Below are 18413 nucleotides of genomic sequence, written 5' to 3' on the forward strand. Positions count from 1 at the left end.
AACTTAAAATGCCTGAGACCTGAATCCAGGAAAATTTGTCAGGAGCCTTTAGTTTACAGAGGAGTTGAGTTTGCTCTCATCATATCTCTGTAGAAACTGTATAAGCTTCTCTAGTCCCTGTCAGTGACATGTACAGATTTGCCTACACTTGGGAGCAACATTTAGAGCAGCCTGCTCCTGGGCATCAGTGGCAGAGAAATAGTCAGGGACCAAGATACTTGCTGGACTCCAATCTGTCCAGGAAGAATTAACTCTACTTTCCAGAAGAAAAATCAAAGTCTTCCTCACTGGCTTCTCACCTCTTCCTTGAAACCTTCCTTGATTATTCAAGTCTATGTGGAGCTCTCCCTCTTCTGACCTGCTGTAGGAATTATCTGCTCATCCAAATCACAAAGTCTATATATTGTTACATGGATTTCACAATACCATGTCTCATTTTCCTAAGTCCAGTACGTGCTTCTCAGCAGCTAGCTCTCTGCAGTAGGAGAGGCCATGGAAAGCAAGATATCATTGGGCCTCTGTGGGCGAAAAAAATGCTACTGAAGATGCACAGGTTCATGGGTATGGAGCATTCAAAGACACATTTCAGCTACTTTAAAAGATCAGTGTCAACTTCAGAAGGATCCTGTTTAGTGACCTTTAAATCACTAAGAGTATGATCTTCTCTTCTTGGGACACATTTCAGTAATATTCAACTTTGGTGCCTAGAAGTGTGTGCTGTCACAGTAGGAAATAAACCACATCAGATTGGAGTCATGAGCTTTTGATGTGAAGATCCAACTCTAAATCTTCTCTGAGTCAAGTATGCAGTCAGCACCCCCAATGTAACCCTTCTTGTATCCTTGGATGGTACTCCTTCACCATCAGCTGCCACGTGTCCTCTTTTTCTCTGCTCTCTTCTCCATCATAAAGAATCCGATAAGTTCATTGCTAATAAGGGAACAACATCTTATAATAAGATGTTCTCTCTTCAAAGTATTTTGACAGAGGACAAAAGCACAAGCTAATACAATGGAAATGTAATGGTGGAATCTCAAGTATCAACAAAAAAGTTAAGATTGAGTTTTCTTTCATATAACAACTTTCCAGGTACTCAAACTACTACAGAGTAGACAACTATTCTGTTCTTAATAATTCCTATTTTTCTTTATAGTATTTCATAAATGAATTCAGGTAAGTATTGATATAAAAAAAATATCATTTGAATACATGTTTCCAAAGTGCTGAGTCATTAAAGAGGTAGTAAAATACAGTGTTAAGACCATGGGCTCTGAGTCTAACTGCCTGGGTTTACACGTATACCAGCATGCAAGGTGCTTAAATGTCTTTGTTCCTCATTCTCATCTGTACAATTGGAGATAATATTACCTACCTAATGGGGTTATTATGAGAATTAAATAAGACTATACACATGAGCCGGAGTAGGGAATGGCACCCCACTCCAGTACTCTTGCCTGGAAAATCCCATGGACAGAGGAGCCTGGTGGGCTGCAGTCCATGGGGTCGCAAAGAGTTGGATGACTGAGCGACTTCATTTTCGCTTTTCACTTTCATGCATTGGAGAAGGAAATGGCAACCCACTCCAGTGTTCTTGCCTGGAGAATCCCAGGGATGGCAGAGCCTGGTGGGCTGCCATCTATGGAGTCATACAGAGTTGGACATGACTAAAGCGACTTAGCAGCAGCAGCATACATATAAGCACTTAGAACTTTGCTTAACACATACTCATGCTCTATAAATGTTAGCAACTATTAGTAGTAAGGTTTTTATTTCCAAATGAATTAGAAGTAGAATATTAGCAGCTGGTGAATTACAAATCTCTTGCAAATCTTCATATTTCAATTTACCGTGACTTTACAAAGAATAGTCAGCATAATAAGCAGTTTCCTGTAAGAGTGAGCATCATAATTTGCCCACCGTTTTCAAAAGGTTCATGATGGGGTTGACTACAGGACACTGAAAATTTCTTTCTTGTATAATACCTGTTTTAAATTCTGATTTCCAGATTGAAGCTATTCCTAAAGATGATTCTACATTATCTGAGAGAAGGCGAGAACTCCATAAGGAAGTTGAAGTAGCTAAGAGGAATTTAACCCAGCAGGTTAATATCAAGTTTCACTTAAGTTTCTAAGAATGACTAATGCAAAGCTGTGTTTTTAACTGTGATCCATGAAACCTGGTTAGTAGAAGAGTCAAAGAAAGTATGATCCTACCTAATATGAGTCTGTTTCTTTATCTCAAAGTCTACTCAAACCCACATTAAAATTTTGAAAGAGGAAAAAAAAATATGTTTGAGCTGGCAAAAAAATTATACAAATTCATGAGTTTAAAGTAAAAAACCTGATTCAAAATACATAATAAATGCATTATTTCACCAATATCCAATTTCAAATTTTGTTTATCCAAAACCACTGTCAAAGTAAAACATGCTTTTATTTCTCTGCAAAGCTTTACTTGAAAATACAGTCTGAATAAGAAAAAGTTCTATGCTATCATGTTTGCACATTCTTTTTATAAGATAAATACCTGGTGCTAAGGCAGCAGAGTTACTTTTTGTGTTTTAATAAAATAAACTCTACATAGAAGATTTTAAAAGTAGTCTGAGATACTGGCCTTAGTTCAGTTCAGTCACTCAGTGTCTGACTCTTTGCAACCCCATGAGCCTCAGCACGCCAGGCCTCCCTGTCCATCACCAACTCCCAGAGTCCACCCAAACCCACGTCCATTGAGTCGGTGATACCATCCAGCCATCTCATCCTCTGTTGTCCCCTTCTCCTCCTGCCCTCGATCTTTCCCAGCATCAGGGTCTTTTCAAATAAGTCAGTTCTTCCCACTATGTGGCCAAAGTATTGGAGTTTCAGCTTCAACATCGGTCCTTCCAATGAACACCCAGGACTGATCTCCTTTAGGATGGACTGGTTGGATCTCCTTGCAGTCCAAGGGCCTTAGTGTGTTCCTTCAAATAAATACTTTATAATATTTGTGTTTTTCCAAAAGAAAATCCTATCAGAAGCTGAGTCTAAGTTAGTAGAACAGCAACTTGCTGAGGAAAACAAGCTTTTAAAGGAGCAAGAAAACATTCAAGAACTGCTTTTCAACCTTGTCCGTATGACTCAAATCAAAATTGATGAGAAGGAGCAAAAATCCAAGGATTTCCTGAAAGCTCAGGTAACTGCATTTTTGTAACCATTCATTAATTACCACAACAGTCCAGGGTAGCCTCATGTTAATACAATGTACATTAGAAAACTATGACTTTAAGCCCCCTGCAAGTTCAGTGACTACACAGCTTCCCTAAACAAAACTCAACCATGTAATGAAAAACAGTCCCAGGATTCAGCTGGCAATAGTCAACAATCTAGAGGAAAAAAGAATTAGATTAATGACAATGAGCAGAGATTTGAACAGATGACAATTTCAGTAAGAATAAGGTGAGTACCTCCAGGAGAAATGGCTGACAGGCTCAAAGGCACAGGTGTCTGTGATTCACCACCATCCCACAGTCCATCATGATCTACCCAGAACAACTCAGGAGCCGCAGAATCAGACCACTCTCCTTCCCAAGTTCATCGAGTCAGCATCATTTAAACCATTGTGAGGACAGTTACCTTTAGTAACTGTTTCTCCCTATGCCTTTCCTGGGCTCCTGACTAAGGGCCAGAGCTGACCCAGTGCAACATCCCCAAACAAAATCAACAATGAAACAATAGCAAAACAATCTTTCTATGATAGGTAAAATCCTAACATTACAATCATTTATTCCACGTAAGGATTGTGTCCAGAGACCCTCTTTTAAAAATTATTATGGCGTTTCCCTGGTGGTCTAGTGGTAAAGAATCCACCTGCCAATGCAGGAGACATGGGTTCCATTCCTGGTCCAGGAAGATCCCACATGCCTCGGAGCAACTAACCCCGAGTGCTGCAACCACTGAGGACTACACACTTAGAGCCGGTGCTCCACAACAAGAGCAGCCACCGCAATAAGAAGCCTGAGCACCACAGGGAGGAGTGGCTCCCACTCGCTGCAACTAGAGAAAGCCCACACACAGCAACGAAGACCCACCACCCCGAAAGCTAAAATAAGTATACAACTCTTCTTAAAAATGATATGACGCTACTAAAGTAGAATACCTAAATTTACCATGTGACCCAGATGCTGGCTGTTTCTGAGTGCAGCTTTGTTTAATTCTGAGCACGCATTCACACAGGGCAGCGTTTCTTTCTTATTTTTCGGAAAGAATGCACAACGAAGCATTAGTGAGCCATGAGGGTAAATACAGATGAGAGAAAACTGAGGTAAAGATCTGCATCACACAACCCACGGCCAGCTATTCAAACGGCCCTTTAACTGTCTATTGCCACATCCCCCACCACCCCAGAATACTTGAGAGAGAGAAACTAGAAGTTTAGCATGGCTGGGGCATGGGAAGATGGGGAAAGTATGTCAAATGGTGAGACCCGAGAGGAGAGGTCAGGCAGTGAAGGTCACTTAATCCCCGTTGAACAGTTTGGATCCTTGTCCCAGAAGCTCAGGCAAAGCCCAGTAGAGTTCAGGGGGTTTCAGCAAAGAAAGGAAAGACAGTGGACAGGGAGGAATGGGGAAAAGAAGGCAGCCTGAGGGAACAGCGTGGCGGAGCGGAGGAGGAAGAGGAACCAAACAAGGAGCAGGATACTTGGAACATGGATCTGTTTCATGAACTAGACAATTTTTAAATTAACCTCAAAACCTGATACATGTGTTACCTATGTGACTAATCTATGTCTGCCAGATCTCATGGCTAATTTAGCTCTCTAATTGCTCTCAAAGGAGATCAATTCTTTCTCTTGAAATATGGAAATCAATAAAGGAAAAATATTGTTTCCCTGAACTATTCTGAGCATTGGGGATTGATTAATCTGTTTAACAGTGGTAATACACTATACCTTCCATAAGGAACAGTCAATCTTATCATTTATTTTCACCTCTCATCTATATCCCTAAGATAAAAGGTGAAGGGACAAAGAAAGTCAACGTTGCTATCACCTCCAAGTGGGAGTGGATGACTACATTTTACATCTCTTTAATTGTTCATAGACACAGTTACTTAGATGTCTAGTTTCTTTTATGGGAATTGCTCTCACAGTCCTTAAGGCCAGCAGAAACTGGTTTCTACTAGCAAAATTCTGTACTTCTTTGAATACATTTCTCACCCTAGATGAGAGACACAACATCTTTAGATTTGAAGATGTAACTAGTTCATTTAACACTTGGTATATCTTGAGGACTTTGGAAACAATAACTGCTGTCTTTTAAAATATTTGTGTGGAATCTTGTTTCTTACCTCCTTATGGGGCTGGTCTCACCATACCACTTCATTCTGTAGGAAAAAACACCCACAGTACAAAATAACGGAAAGGTGCTTTAAAATCAGGGTTTCAGGGACTTCCCTGGTGGTCCAGTGGTTAAGAATCCACCTTCCAATGCAGGGAACGCAGGCTTGAGCTCTGGTTCAGGAAGATTCCACATTCGGGGGCGGGGGTGGGAAGGAACTAAGCCGCTGCACCTCGAGCCTGCACCGAGAGCACTTGCACCCCAAGTAGTGAGCCTGCATTCGGAGCCCCTGCCGGGCAACTAGAGAGAAAGCTCCGCGCTGCAGCTAAGACCCACCGCAGCCAAACATAAATAAACAAACAAAAATAAAATTACGACTTCAGTCTCTCACCAAAAATCATTGACGCTTCAACTCACAACAGTTCTATGACAACCTAGAGGGTTGGGATGGGTGGGAGGTGAGGTGGGAGGGATGCTCAAGAGAGAGGGGACATATGTATATGGCTGATTCATGTTGATGTATGGCAGAAACTAACACAATATTGTAAAGCAATTATCCTCTAAAAAGGAAAAAAAAACAAAAACTGATTCCAAACCCTCTCCCTCAACTCTCCTTCATAAATTCCTCACTCACCCAACCCAGTCATGCTTTCCGTAATCATTCTTTGGCTCGTGAAAAGTTCCCTGAAGTTTTCCTCAAACCAACGTGGGCAGGCTCCTTTTTTCCCCTCCTCTCTGGATCTTTCTGTCCTTTAATGAACCCTTTGTCCTAGTCAATGCAATTCAGTTCAGCTGGCCAGGTAATTTTCAGCCCCCGCCCTCACCTCTTCCCTGTGATCTGCACAACCCAGCTGATGAAGATAGAATGGTCTTTATTGGATACTTATGAGATGGGGTTGGAGAAGGCAATGGCACCCCACTCCAGTACTCTCGCCTGGAAAATCCCATGGGCAGAGGAGCCTGGTAGGCCGCAGTCCATGGAGTCGCTAAGAGTCTGACACGACTGAGCGACTTCACTTCCACTTTTCACTTTCATGCATTGGAGGAGGAAATGGCAACCCACTCCAGTGTTCTTGCCTGGAGAATCCCAGGGATGGGGGGGCCTGGTGAGCTGCCGTCTATGGGGTCGCACAGAGTCGGACACGACTGAAGCGACGTAGTAGTAGTAGTAGTAGTAGTAGTAGTAGTAGTAGTAGTATGAGATGGGGTGAGGCTGGGAATATCCACATGCTGTTGGTGACGGACTTTTTAAAAATTTCACAATTAACTTTTATATTTCAGCAAAAATATACCAGCATTGTTAGGGAGATCAAAGCAAAGGATCTTGAAATCCGGATACACAGGAAGAAAAAACGTGAAATTCATCGGAGGTAAAAGAATTACTTGAGGACTTACCTAGGTTTTTTTTTTTTTTTTCTCTTTCTTTTTTTTTAAATTTTATTTTATTTTTAAACTTTACACTATTGTATTAGTTTTGCCAAATATATCTAGTTAGTTTATAGAGGGAAACAGATATTTATTTCACAAGTTTCAAAAATTCTTGTGTTTTCACAGACTCAGAGAGTTTGCTAAACTGTATGACACTATTCGAAATGAAAGAAACAAATTTATTAACTTACTTCACAAAGCTCACCAGAAAGTCAATGAAATAAAAGAAAGGCATAAAATGTCATTAAATGAACTGGAGATTTTAAGAAATAGTGCAGTTACTCAAGAAAGGTAAGTCTTACAGTAACTACTGTCCTTTCAAAAGTTTCTCTTCTGAGTCACTGAATGATAAAATACCCTGGGGATGATGAAGTAGAAAACAAGTCTTCTACAAAGCTAGAAAAGCCCTTACTCACATACCTTGCTTTAGAGCTGACAAGCTAAGCATTTACATGTGATTCCTTATGCTTCTACTTGGGAGCTGTATTTTTTTAAGTGAGGGGAAAACTAAATCTGTAACTATTCTCATTTTATTTTCATTTATTCATCTAGAAATAAAAGCACAAATTTGACAATCTAAAGTTTAAAGTTAGAAGTTTAAATTTAAAGTTAGAAGTTTAAAGTTAGAAGACAATCAAATGTTAATTAACCAGCATCCTATGACTGTAGTCCTGAAGCATCTAATGTGCTTGTGGGAGGCAGTATAGCAGAGCTGTTAAGAGAGGTGACTTTTCTAGACTCAAATCCCAGTCCTGCCACTTACTGGTTGTGTGACCTTGGGCAAGAAATCCTAGCTCTCTGGGCCCACTTTTTTTAATCCATAGAAATAGTCCTTTATATAGGACTTTTTGTTATTAAATGAATTAATCCAAGGGTTGTTTTTTAAACTTTATTATTTACCATGTGACAAGATCTGGTGGACTCTCCCACCTGTATTTAGTCCCTGATCCATAGAATCTATACAACATGAACTTTTTCTGGTGGCCACTATTCCCCAGTTTTTTTTCTAAAGATATTACAAACTAGGCTCTTGTGTGGGGGGTAGTGGAAGGGAGATGGGGGTAGAGCTGAGAGGGGACTGCTATGACAAGGCAAAGCTAACATCCTAATCAGGTTCTCATCCTTCATGAAAGCAAATGTCATTTACGGAGGCCATGCATTCATTCGGCATTGATTCTGATGCCATATTAAGTCAAGCACTACGTTAGGTCCAGTGGACATTGTCATATATAACCACCTTCACCCTCAAGACAGCAGAGTCCCCTGGGGACAAGAGAGCAGTAAATGAATCACTGTAGTCTCTTGCTTTGATAAAGGGGAGCAGCAGATTCTTGGGGCACAAAGGAAAGATGTCCTAATCCAGATTAGAGGAAGTTGGAGACTTGGAAAATTACAGAAATTCCTAAAGAGTATGACATGATGAACATCATCATTACTAATACTACTGTCATTTCAAGGAACATAGTAAGGCAAGAGCTACTTTGATAGTTTATGTTTCTGAAGTCTTCATTGTTTTTAAAGAAACTAAAGGAAGTTATAATCATACCCATTTTCCCATTATTTTTAAAGAAAGCTACAAAATTCAATGCTGAAGCATGCCAACAACATTACCATCAGAGAAAGCATGCAAAACGATGTGTGCAAAATTGTAGCAAAACTTCAAGAAATGAAAGAGAAGAAAGAAGCCCAGTTAAATAACATCGACAGACTTGCCAATATGATCACAATGATTGAAGAGGAGATGGTACAACTTCGGAAGAAATATGAAAGAGCTGTTCAGCGTCGAAATGAAAGGTGAAAACCAGGAACCTAATGTGAGAGTAAAGAACCCAGAGACCTGATTTAGAAATGTTGCCCATTTTTCCATCTAGACTTGACAGTGAACAGTGAGGGACATTTGACACTTAGATGTCATTAGCCTCTGCAGGGCAGGGAGCGGGGCTGTATGCTTTCCTTGAAAATAAGACACTTCGTCCTCATATGAGAGACAGGCAAGAGTAGGGTTTGGGAAGCTGCTCGCTTTAAGATCACAGTCCTTTCTCAGGCTACCATTTAGGATACTATCAAATTATTTCAGAATAATTGATATAAATAAGAAGTCTTTGGATCTTGTACTCACTTTGGGGACAGATTTATTAAATGATTCACCCAGTACATTTTCTTAGCAAGTAAGTATCACCTTCAAGAGGTGTTACCCTTGAAGCATTATTTCTCCCAGCTATAATAATATTAATCGATTACTACTTAATAGTTTTCCCAAGTTTCTTGTGCTCTAAGAAATCTGGCATTTGAGACTATAGAACCTTGTAGTGATTATATCAGGCATTATGTATTTTTTTTTTCATCAAACCTTGCTTGTGTGCTGTTCTGTGTAAGGCTGTGTTCTGTGTAAGTGCTGGGCCCTGAAAGTAAAAAAGGTGATAAAGCACCGCACCTGGCTTCTGATGTCAAGAGATCAAAGATGCTCAGGAGATGACCTGGTGAACAGCAAGTGAGCAAGAGCTGAGAGTAACCAAATGTAACCCTGTGCACACATGTCTTGAGGGAGGTGAGAGAAAGAAAGAAAAAGCAATGAAAGATTGCTTTGGGATAATAGATGGGATAACTCTGGGATAATAGATGCAGACAGTATCAGGGGAGAACTTCAGGGTCCTGACGAACACAACTTTTTCAAAGGCCTGGCAGGTGTTCTCTCTGGGAAAAGAAAGTCCTCTTATGTGGCTCCTGGCACAAATCAAAGCATGTAGGCAGTGTGTTCCAGACCTTGGTCAGTTCTGTGAGGCAGGAATTAGAAAATTCTTACTTTGTTTTTTCCCCATAGTCTCCTCAGGAGCGGTCTTTCCCCTGGCATGATTTCAAAAGACAGGATTTTGCTTATGGGGAAATGTGCATCAGAAATATTTAACTGTGAAAGAGCCTAATGTGTCTGGCAAGTTAGAGAGAGCAGAATAGCTGCAAGAGACACATTCCCTGGCTGCCTGCCTGGGTACCTCTGGCCAGATCTTGGCTGGCGAGTCTGGCCCATGAAAAGGGTCTGCAGAAAATCAGACTCTGGGATCACGTTGTTCATGTGTGGGGAGTGACATTCTTTCCCATCCCGGGAGAACCTTTGGGACTTGCCAACAACATAGTTAGCTCAGAGTTCAGATGCTAAACAACCCTCTCTGTCTCATGCCCAGAAAAATTCAAAATGTAAGAGTTTAACTAGAAAGCCTACAGTGAGTGTCTATTGTCTTCTGGAATTATGCAATGTTGATGTGTTATTTTGCACCCACATCCAGAGGGAACCACAATGACTAGTAAAACAGTGGCCTCAAAATCCTCTCAGCCTCTGCCTTTCTATTTGTCCGTAGTGGTGTTCAGCTGATAGAGCGGGAAGAGGAAGTGTGCATTTTTTATGAAAAAATAAATATCCAAGAGAAGATGAAGCTAAATGGAGAAATTGAACTACATGTCCTGGAGGAAAAGATCCGATTCCTGAAACTCAAGATTGCTGAGAAGCAAAGACAGATTCACGTGACCCGGAAATTACTGCCAGTTAAGAGTGCTTTGGATGCTGACTTAGCAGTGCTCCAGATTCAGGTGGGAAATGTATTCATGACAAAATTCCTGGGACCATTTGCCTTTTTTTTTCCTCCTTTGTTTGTATGTCATGTAAGTTCTTTCTTGTAAATCGAGCCATGCTACTCCTGGCACCTAGGAGAACTCATGACTTAAATGTCAGGGTACAATCTGTGCTTCAGACATCTGAACTATAGACTGTCTTTCAATCCCTGGTGAATCACTTTCTGCCTTTCTTGGAACTTAGACCCTCACAAATCTCAACTCTAGCTCAGCTTCTTCAGAGCTGGCTTTCGCTATGTGTGTTCAGTCATGTTAGACTGTAGCTGACACCATGGACAGTAGCCCACCAGGCTCCTCTGTCCATGGGATTTCCCAGGCAAGAATACTGGGGTGGGTTGCCATTTCCTTCTCCAGGGCATCTTCCTGACCCAGGGATTGAACCCCACATCTTCTGCATTGGCAGGTGGATATTTTACCACTGCACCACCTGGAAAGATGACAGGCTTCCACCACCACCTACATAATTATGTTTTTGATGCCTGCTGGAAAATCTTGCAGACCATCTAGCTCTCTTATTTTTTGATACTCTTGTTCTCTAGAGCCAATTTTTTTTTCTTATACATTGATAATCATATATAGACTTCTTGTTAACACCTGTAATTTCCCTGTAATTTAATAACTTGGCCTTTGATGTGTTTTTTTTTTTAAGTGGAATAAAGTCATAGCATTTAAACACAAAATAGCCAATAAATAAAACCATTAATATAAAGCTATTTTCTTCTTATATAATAATTATACTTTTTTTCTTAGTGAAAATAGAAAAAAAAACACTAAAACATTTGAGGCTAAATTTTTCCCATTGATTCAATTTAGCACAAACACATTTTAACCTATGTTTTCTAAAAAGTCACATTTGCTTTCAGATTTTTTTATTATAAAACTAAGACAAGTTCCGCTACGAAGTTTTGTAAAACATGTAAAAGTCATGAGAAATTTTAAAATAAAACAAAATAAAATAAAATTTTAAATTAAAAAAATAAAATAAAATAAAAAGTCAAAGAAAAAATTACATCCCTAAGATATAATTACTACTAAACTTATGAAAAATTTAGATGAGATCCTTCTAGTCTTTTTCTAGGTATACACGCAAATGATTTCATTAGCTCATGCTATAGACACAGTTCTGGGTCTTTTTTTTTTTTTTTAATCATGTCAGGCAATTTATAGGACTTTATGAAATTGGATGATGCGTCTATTTCATGGCATTTGAATGTGTAATATGCTATATAGATAAAAGGGTCTTTCACTTTGCATAAATACGCTAAGGTTTGGATTCCAGTGTTTCTTTAGCTGCGTGTTCTCCTGTTCACTTCTTCAATAAGTGCAGCCCTGACTCAGAGTCCCCAGGCCTCCCCCAGGTCTCCCACAAACTGACTCCTGCTTCCAATCAGTGGTTCATTTGGGGGATCCCCTCCTCAGATCGCAAACGTGGTGTCTGGTCCACTTCTGTGTCACACTCCTCTTTCCACCTGCGCTGACACAAGGCCGTTCCTGTGAGCTCTGTGTCTGTAAACTGACTTTACTGAAGAACTGGGACATCAGTGTGAGAGGATACGTTAATGCAAAGGAATTCAAATTAAGTATCAGACAAGTAGAGTTCTTAGGACCACCCCACCACTGGGAACAGTCCCCCAGGTGTATTGGCCCATGCAGCACCCAGCCTAGCTCGTTTCACAGCCTTGTCTTTCCATCCTTCACCTGCCACCATCTCCTTTCCACAGCCTCACCATTCTGGATTGCCCCCCAGGGGCAATCTTAGTTCTAAGCCAAAGAACAGTTGAATAGAAAGCTTCCCTTTAGTCTTCAGACTGCATCTAATTATTTAATCGTATACTCAGCACTAATCGCTTGGTGCTTTGAAGGATATGATGTGAAATTCTGAACTTCAGGCAAGCCCCTGCCATGCAGTGCCAGATCCCTGTCATGTCCTGTTGTTATAGTGACAGTGTTTTGTGGTCTTTTTTTTTTTTCTTCCCCCAGTCTTCCTCTTTTTTGTATCATTTTCAGAATTCTCTTAAGGTTTGACTTTTTTGGTTTCTTGAAACAGTTTTTAATTGTCCAACAGTCTAATCCAAGGATTGTCATGAGTCATATTTTCCTGCAATATTTTACTTATAATGATAGCCTCTTTTTAGGGTTCTCAGAAGTCATGTGAACTATTTTAGGACATAAGAACACCATTTTATATAGAAAAAGGAAACAGTGTTTCTTCAAGCCCATGGGAAAATAAGATCAGTCAAGGGTACCACTTTGATAAGCAAGTACCATATATTTTTTCCTATTTAATTCCCTAATTAACCATGGAGACAGTAAATATTATTAATAACAAATACAACAAATGCTTAATTACACATATAAGGATAATTTAACTCCATATTAAGGGCAATTAGGAAGTGTGGAGAGAAAGAAAAAAATATTCATGTCACCATTTGACATTCTTTTTTGTTGGGAGGACAAGAATAAGTTAAAAATGTTAAATTCTACCTATGTCACTCTTGGACATGTTGTCAAGTACTCGAAATGTATTATCTCTTTTAATGGGTCAGTCCCATGAGTTTGGGATTTATTTTCCCATTTGACAGTTGAAACTAAGGTTTAGAGAAGATAAATGATTTGCCTGAGATTATACAGATTTTCAGTAGAAAAGCTAAAAGTGATGACTCTTGGTTTTCGCTGTGTTCAACATCTCTCCCTATAAAACGGCTAGGTTTAGCTACCACTCCTACTTGGGAGTTTCTGTATTTCTTCATCTACCTCCACAGTCTCAAGGTCAACAAATATAGTTGATACATGAAACAACATATTGGGTGTTTACCAAAAAAAATACAAATAGTTCAGGCTGTTCCTCACAGACTGTACACTGTATTCACCTAGTAATAAGAACTTCACTCTTCTCTGGTAGGCCATTAAGCCTATTGCCAGCAAAGGGATTTACACTGGAGGCCAGTGTGTTGTGTACCCTGTACCAGTATGCAATAAAGAGATCAAGTGTGTACAGTCAGAGCTCTGCAGCTACAGTATCTCATGAATATAACACAAATGGGAAGTAATACAAGGACTGGTTATAAAGTCTTTCTTTTTTGGTGCCCCAGAAATCACCACCTTGCTTTGTATTAATAGAGTCAATTAACAGGCATCTTCCTCATGGTACCATGAGTGAGAAGAAATACTGTCTCACCCCGAGTCCCAGCTGAACGGTTTGTTAAGAATTCCCTTCCAACTTTGCCTGGAAGGACCCTAAAGACCCTGGGCTAAGTGACTTTAAGATTTACTGAGCAAAGTTAATGTTTCTTTCTTGTTTAATAGTTTTCACAGTGTACAGACAAAATAAAAGACCTGGAGAAAAAGTTTATAAACCCTGAGGGTGAGAACAGAACACGCTTACTTCCAGGGAAAGATATGACTGAGGAAGAAATGATCAAAAAAATGGATGAGGTAAATGTCTTTTCTTAAAATAGCATCTGTTATCCCCTTGTTGATCAGTGTCACAGATATCTGTGGTACTGTTTCATGTTATGCAGATTAATCCCTCATGATTCTAGTCACTAATATAGTCCTTTCATTGTAATTTAGTAACAAAATCTAAGCTTGACTTTAGATGTTGCCAAAAGAAGCAAAATTTGAGTGCTTTCAAGATACCCATCTCCTTCTCACAGCCCATAGGAGCAATTTTGGCATCTTAAATGACTTAGTCTTCCTGATGGAAGCATATCAGAGGAATGACAATATGGGAGCTAGATGGAGCCGAGAGGTCCATTGTTTGCCATGGGGAGAAAGAACTCCATAGCACATGTGAGGGGAGGGGATGGAGGAGGTTGGAGAGGGTAAGTCTGGACTTCGTCCAGTTCTAAAGATTTTCTGGAGTTATGAAGGCAAGGGGTTTCCATTGGGGAAAGGGGGGAATAGTACTCTAATTAGGAAAGATTTTGACTTGCATGACTTTTTTTCTCCCTTTGAAATTCTTTTTAACTGTAGCTGGAACTACAGCTGGCCAAGAAGGAGGAGAAGTTGCTGGAGAAGGATTTCATCTATGAACAGGTCTCCCGGCTCACAGACAGGCTCTACAGCAAGACGCAGGCCTGCAAACAGGACACGCTACTCTTAGCCAAGAAGGTCTGCCAAGTCCCTGCCTCTCTCTTCTGCCCTTCCTCCTCTATCACCCTCCATTTTCCATAGATGGCTTCATTTACTGAGAAAAGCCCTGGAGAGGTTAGGCTTTATGACTAGAGAAATACAAAGAATTAAAATTTATACTGTAAAGATGACTCTTAGAGAATTGCTCAAGGTAAGTTTCAGTCTTGTTTCCCTGAATGAATTCTCATTATAATGGGAAATTCTAAGCCTTTCAATGACAGTACACAAATTTCACTTAACAGAGTACGTACTCAAAAATGACCATCATTATCTTCATATTTCATGTGCCATGTTAAATCCTTTCTACTTCCTTGTGAAGGGAGGGCCTCACTTATCCAGTGGTTTGCATGGGAATTGCCTAAATCCAGAAGCAGCCAGATCCCAGCAATAGTGTTGTTGTTGTTTAGAGTCTAAGTCATATCTGACTCTTTTGCAAGCCCATGGATTGTACCTGCTAAGTTCCTCTGTCCGTGGGATTTCCCAGGCAAGAATACTGGAGTAGCTTGCCATTTCCTTCTCCAGGGGAATTTTCCTGACCCAGGGATTGAACCCACGTCTCCTATATTGGCAGGCAGATTCTTTACCACTTAGCCACCAGGGAAGCCCCCCAGAATGGAAGGGAACCATTAAAGAGAAGCAATCACACAACACCACAGGGTGGAGCTGCCACCAGGCCCCACTAGTGAGGAAAGGCCAGTAACACTGAGCTTCCTAATTCCCTAAGCCTAACTTACCAGGGCTTCTGATCCAAAGCTTAGGGGTCAGGCAGAGACTCTGGAAGCTATACCAAGAGGAGCGAGGCTCGTGATTAGGATGCAGCAGGACTTTGCACCGTCTGGAGTCAGAGGGTCTGCTGCCTGCCTGGTGTCCCCAGCCCCTTGGAGAATCCTTCTGTGACAGCTCAGGGTTTTACTCAGTCTGCAACAGTTACTTGAGCTGCTGTGTGCAGAAGGGGAAAGGACCCAATGTCCACACATTGCAAAAGGGAGGGAGCAGTTAAGAAGATACCACAGATAACAGTGACACCATGCCTCCCACTGTGGGCTCCTGAGGGCAGTGGTTCTTTCTTATTCTTAGTTTTCCAGATGCCTCGCATGTACTAACCTCTAGAAAAACATTTATTGAATAAGTTGACAGTTTTGTTTGAGAAACAGTTCTGGCACACTACATTATTGTAAATCTGAAGCCTTCTTGGCCACTTTTATTTGGTTTTTCCTCTTCCGCTCTAATCCTTTCCTCTAATGGACTGCAGCACTTGTGCAAATCTCAGCTTTGCCTCATAAAATAAGAAACCTTAAGAAACTTTTTTAAGCTCATAAACTTAGCCTAAATTAGCATATCTGGAGTTTCTTTAAATGTTGCCTTCCTTTGTTTTGGAAAATGAATTTCCCTTTCTGTGGGGGAAGTTGGTTTCGCTGAGGGCTGGCTAGTCAAAGCTGATGGCAGTCTCTCCGGTAGTCAACTGGAAAGCCAGAGTAACACAAATAGGAGCCGTCGAGACCATACACTTGGCCAGGAAGGTTCCAACATAACTGAGTCCTGTCCTCATGATTTATTTCCCCTTTCCTTTCCCCACCTTCCATGCTCTCTACCTGGCTTTCATCATCCTCCATTTAAAATAACCTCTTCATAGTAGGCAGAGTTGGAAGATAAGACATTCAGATCCCAGATCTGTGATTTACCAACACTAGCAAGTGATCTTGAGAACTATACATAATCTTAAAACTCAGTTTACTGATCTGTGAAATGGGTGTGACATCAGCTAACGTGGTGGCAAGTATCACATAGTCAAGCAGAAATGGCTGGCCCCTTGCAGGTGCTCAGCAAGGTTGCATAGCTCATCTCTCATCTCTCTTAGAGAGCTTATGGCTCCTCTTACAAGTTTCCCAAATGAACAGAAAATGGGAAATTTCAGCAAAGACTTAGAGAACCCAGAATAACACCATCCTTTTTTTTTTTTTTTAATGGAGGAGAAGGGAGGTTGGTTACTTATACACACACTCAAGTGTGCAATGGCTGATTAATGACATTTAAAAGAGATAACGACTCATCATTGAAGCTTTGAATGCCTATCATTTTTATTCAAATTCTGCTTCCTGAAAATTAGTGCAGCATAGAAGAGTTATAAAAATTTATATTCCCAGACTTCCCTGATGGTCCGGTGGTTAAGAATCTGCCTGCCACTATAGGGGACATGGGTTCAGTCTCTGGTCTGGGAAGACTCTACATTCCAGGGGGCAACTAAGCCTGTGTGCCACAACTACTGAAGCCTGCTTGCCCTTGTTCCACACAGAGAAACCACCACAGTGAGAAGCCTGTGCAGCACAACTGGAGAGTAGCCCCACTTGCTGCAACTAGAGAAGGCCTGCATGCAGCAACGAAGACCCAGTGCAACCAAAAAAAAATTATATGCCCTATTCCATTAAAGAGACAAAGTTTGCACATAATAATTGGTCATTATATTTTCAGAGGAAAGTTAAATCACCGGCAGCAATGTTTCTGTAAGCAAATGTACAGATAGACCAGTATATACTCTAGGGAAGAAAGTGTTTTGAGGTAGGGTGTAGTTTTTGGAAGCTCATATTTGTGTCTCAGTTTTGAACTTTCGGAGAAGGCAATGGCACCCCACTCCAGTACTCTTGCCTGGAAAATCCCATGGACAGAGGAGCCTGGTGGGCTGCAGTCCATTGGGTTGCTAAGAGTCGGACACGACTGAGCGACTTCACTTTCACTTTTCTCTTTCATGCATTGGAGGAGGAAATGGCAACCCACTCCAGTGTTCTCGCCTGGAGAATCCCAGGGACGGCGGAGCCTGGCGGGCTGCCGTCTATGGGGTCACACAGAGTCGGACACGACTGAAGCGACTTAGCTTTGAACCTTGGTTTGAACCTTGGTTCAAAGGACTGAGCAGTTAGACTGAGAACGTATTCATTCCTTCATTCAACAAACATTCAGTTTTAATTTTGCCTCCTATATTCTAAGCACTGGGGACATTATGAGTAAAACAAATAGACCTTGTCCCCATGAAGAATACGTTCCTGTGGGATGACAGGCTATACCCAAATACATTTATACTCTGATGTCAGTAGTGAAAGGATATGAAGAAATACTAAGGCAAAGTAATACAACAGTGAGTGCTTGCGGGTGGAGGGAGTCATCTCTTACTGCCCCACCAGGGCTAAGGCCACACTGAAAGGCCATGCAGTGGGCCAGAAAGCTTATAGGAACCACCAATTCCAACTTTTACTTCTTTTCTGTCCTTTAAAATCAAAATTTCCACTTATTCTTATCTTTTAATTCTTTGATTCTTTAATTCAATGATAAATAGCTTATATGAAAAGGTAAGGACATGTATGTAAACACATACAACTAGGGATATTACACTTCAAATTACTGTCCAGATGGTCCAGTTCAGCTCATGCTTGCTTATGACCTCGTAATGATGACCTCATAATGATGCATCAATAAAACACACATGTTGAAGGGTAATAGCTTCTATTAAAAATCATCACAGATGCTGATTATCTTTTTTAAGCCAGTGTTAATACACTGTAACTAATACTGTTCCATTTTATCAGATTCTCCCCCCGGATAAGTAGCAAACTAGTAAGAAGGCAAAATCAGGTCAAAACTTAGACATCAAGAATGTCCTTTCCCTTGTTCTTACCACCTCTTAAATATGGAGACACTAAACTATTCCCCTCAATTCTACCCACCTGGAAATCCATTGACTAGATGAACAGATCTCTTTCTTTTCCCTCCTCCTTGTCCTTATTTCACAGCCAGAGTGTTGGGCTGAATCTCTGAGGTCTTCTCCAGTGCTTAGTCTCTGTGAATTCCCACTTAACCTCTCCCTTCTTCAGGCAAGAATGCCACCCACTATCACAGACAGCCAGTAGCCTGTCTTCATGGAGTG

The 18413-nt window shown here is 40.8% G+C and overlaps 1 protein-coding gene across 1 annotated transcript in view; it reads left to right on the top strand.

The window, feature by feature from the left end:
* CCDC146 (coiled-coil domain containing 146) overlaps nt 1-18413 on the top strand; it is a 139275-nt gene that overhangs the window by 119041 nt on the left and 1821 nt on the right. Inside the window, exons 10-17 of the mRNA XM_005895256.2 lie at nt 2006-2101; nt 2998-3168; nt 6593-6681; nt 6866-7030; nt 8309-8533; nt 10093-10321; nt 13670-13798; nt 14339-14476. Coding sequence (XP_005895318.1) covers nt 2006-2101; nt 2998-3168; nt 6593-6681; nt 6866-7030; nt 8309-8533; nt 10093-10321; nt 13670-13798; nt 14339-14476 — 1242 coding nt within the window. The remainder of the gene's footprint in view (nt 1-2005; nt 2102-2997; nt 3169-6592; nt 6682-6865; nt 7031-8308; nt 8534-10092; nt 10322-13669; nt 13799-14338; nt 14477-18413) is intronic.

Source organism: Bos mutus, chromosome 4 (assembly GCF_027580195.1).
Source record: "Bos mutus isolate GX-2022 chromosome 4, NWIPB_WYAK_1.1, whole genome shotgun sequence".
Classification (NCBI taxonomy): domain Eukaryota; kingdom Metazoa; phylum Chordata; class Mammalia; order Artiodactyla; family Bovidae; genus Bos; species Bos mutus.